This window comes from Triticum aestivum, chromosome 3D, assembly GCF_018294505.1.
Source record: "Triticum aestivum cultivar Chinese Spring chromosome 3D, IWGSC CS RefSeq v2.1, whole genome shotgun sequence".
In the NCBI taxonomy this organism is placed as follows: domain Eukaryota; kingdom Viridiplantae; phylum Streptophyta; class Magnoliopsida; order Poales; family Poaceae; genus Triticum; species Triticum aestivum.
Genome location: NC_057802.1, coordinates 611,434,961 through 611,441,568, shown reverse-complemented (window position 1 = coordinate 611,441,568; position 6,608 = coordinate 611,434,961). Strand labels below are relative to the sequence as shown.

Sequence of the window (6,608 nt, the reverse complement as noted above, 5' to 3'; positions counted from 1 at the left end):
TTTTCGTCGATGCAGAGCTGTTCTGCTGCGTGTGATTTTGAGATGTCGTCGATGCCAGCCATTCATCCTGTCTGCTATGTTGTTTATCTCAAAACAGGAAACAATTGATGTTCTGCTTTGCTCAGAATTTAGTTATTGTTTCTTATTTCTGTGGTTGAACAGTGGAAAAAACGAAATTATCTAGCAAACGAATGCGATTTAAGTTCAGGAACATTGTAGACTTCAGTTACACTAGTTAACGCTGAAAAAAAGCTCCAAATTCAGTAAGACGAAAAGAATATGAAAAACAACTCCTCAGAGCTATCCCACGTTGTACCTTATTTCCACTGCAGTCCGTAAGCCTGTTTCTGGAGATCATTAAGCTCAGAAGAAGTAATCGTTGCTGTCTTCAGAGGTTGGATGAGGTGGAGGTTAAGTTTCCTTAAATGTTCGCTAGTTATGCATTCTTCAGAAGCGAGCGCTATCTGTCTTGTGCAGAAACGTTAAAAATGTCAATGCAGTTAATGCCAATCTTACTACCAAGTCGACAACCGTTTACAATTTGAAATCGAGACAGGCGCTTACTCTGTGTGTCAGTTGTTCCATTTATGGCAATGCACTGGTGTGTCGGAAAAATATTAATCAGGAAACCAAATAATTAAGGACCTACAAAGCATGGATACGGCAGAAACTGCCGTATTGGTTTCCTAGTATGGGGGGCACCGGGACATGCATGGATACGCCGGGATACGCGTATCCTGCAGTATCCCATCTTCTCTCAATAAAAAAAAAGAGAAACAAATTGGGTTACGTCGCAGTATGGTGGGCACTCGGGAGCCAGCCTCCAGCCACCGCACCGCTGCCTAGCTCTCTTTCCGATGGCTATCACGCTTGAGCAGGCAACCACGACGGTCGCTAGCAAGGAAGAAGATCCATGCAGAAAGGTAGAAGGCAAGACGGCTGCCGACGAGGAAAAATCTCTGGGCAGGGAGGATGACGGAGACTGCACCCGCCGGCAAGGAAGAAAATTTTGGCGGATTGGAAGGGAAGCCGCCGATGAGCAAGAAGGCGCAGGCACCGGAGCATTCGTCTCATCTCCTCTCTACAGTTCTTAAGCGGCTGGAGGAAAGAGAAGAACGGGATGGGGAATGGCTGGAGGAGCTGACTTGCCTTATGTGGATTCTGAGTGGAGGGTCCTGTACTAACTAAACTTTCATCTAAAACTGATGCAACATATGTCCAGCAGTAACTAAGCAATCTTTCACCTAAAATTTATTACTATATGTTTATATATGCTGTTTTTTCTTCTAAATACTTGTATATCCTGCTGTATCCCCGAATGTCTGTTTTTGAAAAATGCCGTAGCCTGTGTCCCTATACTTGTTTACTCGTGTCTGTATCCCTGTATTGGTGCTTCTTAGCTAAGGTCAAATACGAAGTGGAATACGGCATTTTCACCAAACAAAGCATATTGAGTTTCAATGCAAAATGGCACCTGCTTCTTCTGAAATAAAATTGCGGGAAAATAAATATTGATCCGTCAGATTCTTATCTTGCTGATATGACTTCCATAAATTCTTTGCTGAGCTCGACCTAAAATGGAGGGGTTTCAAGATCTGATACCCTTGAAGGACTCCCAGGAATGAACAAGTACCAGGACAATCTTATTTTCTAAGGATAGAAGGTATCCCATAATTAACATACTACCTCCGTCCGGGTTTTCAAGTCCCCCAGACCAAATCACATGTACCAAGAAAGAAATTGATTACCAGACTCCTTTTGCATCTTTGCATGCAGCTGTACTTAGGGCATCTTCAATGGTTGTAAGATAGTTGTTGGTAGACTTTGCCACATAGGATTTTTGATGATGTGTCATATAATAAATGAGGAAAGAGAGGAAGGTTGTATGTACATGAACCAACACCCCTTGCACAAGCTCCAATGTAGAATGAGAGAGCATCTTATTTATGATCTAACATCCTATTGGGCAAACTAGATACAACCCATTGGAGTTGTTGTATGTTAAGGTGTTGGTTGATGACATGACATATTTTACCAACAAACTAACATATAAACTGTTGGAGATGCCCTTACAGCAGAACCATAGTGTACCCATGAACCCAGCCAGCTCCCTCCCTCCTTCGCATGCATAGGCTCGCTTAGTGCTGCAGTTAATTAGGCGCAGGGAGGCGTACTGATGTGGGGTCGACTGTTTCACTTTTCACAGCGAGATCGAGGCAGCAGCCTTCTAAATGCGCACACGCATGCGGTGCTCAGGGGACCTGTAAACCCGTACGGAGGTAGTAGTTCGGTTAGAGTGGATTTGAAAAGCCACAGCAGATTGATAAATCACTAATTTAGCTAAGTCAACTCCACTATGGAAGGTATTCCCAATGAGACAAGTAGTTTATCGAAGGGGAAACCAAGCACTTACATGGTTCTAAAAATCATTTCTGGTGCTTGAGTTATTTGTCTAACGTTCCGGTTTGTTTAACAAGAAAAACGCACTTGAAATATATAAAAATAGCTATGTACTCCATCTGCAAAAATGAATGCACTTTAGGTGATTCTACCATTGTGTGGACCAAATCAAAAATCATAAAGTAGAAATAAATGCTAATTCTTTTGGAAGGAAAACATAGGAGAACTAAGGTATGGAAGAGTCTAGAATAAATGAGAAGTGTATGTGTTTTGTGCATACTTTGCATTAAATAATAAACTGAAAACAAAAATCAATTCTTTAAGAAGAGAAAATGTTGGATAATTAAAGTATGGGAGATCTAGAAAAAAAGATAAGTGTCTTTTTTGAGGTTTGTGCATATTATGTATTGAGCTTAAGACAAAGCATGGAATATTCTAGATAGTACGTACACGTGGCAACACTAGATGTATTGAAGAGAATATCCAACGGCCAATACTACTCGGATTTGTCTGGCTTGTGCAGAAATGTTAAAATATCAATAAGGTTCACAGTTTGAAATTGAGACAGGCGACTGAGGGACTCTGTGTGTTAGTTGTTTTATTTATGGCAATTCTCTTGTGTGTCGGATGGTTTTTTTAGAAGTAATAACATCAGAAAACCAAATAATTGGACAAATACGTAGTGGAAACGTCATGTTTCACCCAACAAACCAAGCAGGAAACAAAGCACTTATGTGGTTTTAAAAATCATTTCTGGTGCTTGAGCTCTTATTCTCTTGTCTAACATTCTGGTTATTCCTTACAGGGCTATAAATGGCAGGGAGACAGCGCATAGGTCGCCAGTACTTTGAGGAACCACGAGGATTTCGTGATGGCCCTCCTCCTCATCTTGCACGAGAAAGGTCTATCTCACCAAGGCGCTTCGAGGGAGAGCTGTCTAGCCGCCGTGGTGAGCTCCGCAGAATCCGTGATGACAACCAACATCTGGTGGATGAAATTGTTGGACTCAGGCAAGCAATGTCCCGTTTGAAAGAAGATCTCCATTCCTCAAGTCAGGTTATACCTAAGCTCCGTGCAGAGAAAGAACTTGAATCGAGGGAGCTGACTCAGAGGAATCTGAAGCTGGAAGCTGAGCTCCGCTCTTTAGAACCCCTTAGGCAGGATGCCCTTCAGCTACGATCTGAAGCAGGCTCGCTAGAGTCTTTGAGGCAAGAGCTCAACGCAAAGGTGCAGGGTCTGACAAAGGAGCTTGAGCAGCAGAGCTCTGAAAACCAGCGCATACCTGCCATGATAGCTGAACGTGATGATCTGCGGCAGGAACTAATTCGTGCTAGGTACGGAACCGTCCTGGTTTGTGTTTCTGCTACAGTAGGCACAGCATGCTGAGTCTGCGTTGGTGGCCCACATGAGGAATTTATATTAGTATTTCAATGCATTCCCCCCTTTTTATTTTATTTTAGTGGAGGAGTAGCTAACTATTAAGATCACTGCAGGGCGGCTCTTGATTACGAGAAGAATGCAAAGCCGGAGCTGATGGCACAGGTGCAGGCAGTGGAGAAGGATCTTGTGACTATGGCTCAGGAGTCTGAGAAGCTTAGGGCTGAAATTGAGAAGAGAAGGGCACCACCACCTAGTAGGTTTCATTCCCTCACTTGCATCTAAGTCACTGAAAATGAGTTGTGGCTAACCTGTATGTTTAATACACTTTTAGGGGTCAGCGGCTATGGATCTTACGGGCCACCTCCTGGGATGGGCGTGCAAGGCATGTACGACAGCGGCTATAATACCTACACAGACAGGCGCTACGGTACGGGTGCTGGACCATGGGACCCCCCTAGCTACCCGCGTCCTTGATTTGGGCTTTTGATTATTGTCAATCGGCGCTCATCGTCGTGACAAAGTTCCAAATGTCTCTGGTACTGATGCTTGTGGTGATGGTGCCTTGTTCAGAAGACTGTAACCATGAATGCTTGTACTGATCCTTGTGGTGCTGGTGCCTTGTTCAAAAGATTGCAACCATGGATGCCCGTGGGCCATCTTAGGAAGCAATTCATTGTACTTAACAGGATGGGGATCCTTTTGATACTGTTGCTAATCTTTTGATTGGTAAACATTATTGCGTGCCAAAAGTGAGGGCTGCTGCAAGCCTGCATTGCTGCTTTGTTCATGCTGAAGGTGGTGGATAAGGATAACAGCAACCTAATGTTTTTCATTCACCTATCTCGCCTCGTTTTTGTTTTCTTAATACAAATTTGAATGGAGATTTTTTGAGGTACGCAGCACAAGTTTTCTTGGTTGAGTGGTGGCCCCTAAACAAGTGTGGAGATGGAGGTGCCCTGCTTCAGGTGTTGAAGCACAGGATGTTCTGGATGCCTCAGAATTGCGTGCGATATGGACTAGTTAGGTCTGTTACTCTCGATGCAATCCGATAGTGCAAGTTTCTCATGTATGCATCTGTATGGATAAGCCCCGATGCGAGCTATCAACTAAAGCCCCACGCGCCCGAAGTGAAACTTTGATTTTCTTGATGTCAAAATCTGAATCTATGTACATGTATCATGTATGGTTTTCATGAAGAAAAGGCAAAGTTAAGTTATGTACAGCTTCCTAAGAGAAATTAATGATACTTAAAAAAGTTACCTTTTTCTATAACACTGGGATTTTTAATTTGCAGAGGATACCTTTTCATTAAAATTTACAGACATGTATAAACAAAGCTGAGTCAAAACGCTGCCCCGTTCTTACCTTTTTATGTTGCATATTGTATTGCTCACTCCAGACAGTATAATAGAGTTAACTTGTCCAAAACAGGCATAGCAGCGCATCTGGTGTAGTGGTATCATAGTACCCTCCCACGGTACTGACCAGGGTTCGATTCCCTGGATGCGCAAATACGATTTTTTTTTCCTTTTTTCTTATTACTCCCTCTGTAAAGCTGCTGCCTAGCGCATGCCATACCATATTTCTTATATTTTTCCTAATGTTTTCTATTTTCTTCGAGTTTTCAGTTTTTCATGTGGATTATTTGTATTTTTAATTCGAAAACAAGGACCTTTACGGCTGCACATCCTTGAACCCAATATATATACTTTGCAATCTGACTTGGAGGAAGTTTTGGCAAATAAAATTCGGCACGCCTTGATTTGCTTGAAGCCACCGGTGTTGGACGTGGGTGCATGACAAATTATTGGAGTTGCCGGCCGAGAAGGGAGTGATGACGGTGGCGCGCCTTCGGCTCGCTTCAATGCTTGTAGTCGTCGTTAGGTGGTCTACGGATCTGGATGTAATTTTTATTTCTGTTGTTTGTTGTACTGCCATGATTGAAGATGAATAGATTGAAAGTTTTTCGAAAAAAAAAGAAGGGAGCAAGATACAAGCGGAAAAGAAAGGAGAAAAAAACGAGTACGTACACCCTTCGAAGACGCTGGGCAGCTGTAGACCGACTCGACTACATACACCCTTCGAAGCCTATTATATATACACCGATCGACAGCTCCAACCTCTGCGTGCGTACATACATTGCTCCATCAGGATTAGTTATTTCACAGGTCGATGGGACGACGGCTATGCTGAAGGACAAGGTGGTCCTCGATCCTCGTCCGCGTCAAGGACCCGGCAACGTGTAAGCGGTGGCGCGGCCTCGTGACCAACCGCTCCTTCCTCCGGCGCTGCTGGCCGGAGCTCTTCGATGTGTCTTCACCAAACGGAAACAGCCCCATGGAAGGATCGTCTTGAAAAGCCGCGGTCGTGATTAGCGGGTGATTATGGGAGAAGGAATCATCTAGACGTTATTAGACGTTATTAGACCTTGACCATGACGAGTTCAACCTCCAGTTCTGGAGAAGGTTAGACCTTGGGAGTTGCCGATATGTATCATTTGGGAAAAGAAAGGTGTGCATATCCACCCCTTAGAGATGATATCGCTACAATGGGAAATTGCATGCCCCTCCCTTCCCACGTTTCGGAGATGAAGATTTCTTTATGTTGGGCTTCGTTGCTTTGAACTCGGAGGCCACCAATACCCATCGATGGAACGCTTTCACCGCTCTGTATGCAAAGGAAATGGCCCAAGATAACGATCTGAAAAAATGTGGATGAAACTTCATAGTGGTCATGTACTCACACGGTTGAGCTAAAACATCTTGACAAGAAACACACCAAGCTAATAACTTAGATGTAAGGAACAAACCGAGTATATAGTTGATAGC

The 6,608-nt window shown here is 43.6% G+C and overlaps 1 protein-coding gene and 1 non-coding gene across 2 annotated transcripts in view; both read left to right on the top strand.

Annotated features, from left to right (window-relative positions):
* LOC123080981 (protein FLX-like 3) overlaps positions 1 to 4,620 on the top strand; it is a gene marked incomplete in the record, with an annotated part of 5,104 nt that extends 484 nt beyond the window's left edge. The window contains 3 exon segments of the mRNA XM_044503940.1: positions 3,206 to 3,734; positions 3,894 to 4,033; positions 4,112 to 4,620. Coding sequence (XP_044359875.1) covers positions 3,214 to 3,734; positions 3,894 to 4,033; positions 4,112 to 4,254 — 804 coding nt within the window.
* Positions 4,621 to 5,219: 599 nt separating this feature from the next.
* Positions 5,220 to 5,290, top strand: TRNAG-CCC (transfer RNA glycine (anticodon CCC)). The gene has a single exon. It is a non-coding gene; the product is annotated as a tRNA-Gly (tRNA).
* The last annotated feature ends 1,318 nt before the right edge of the window (positions 5,291 to 6,608 follow it).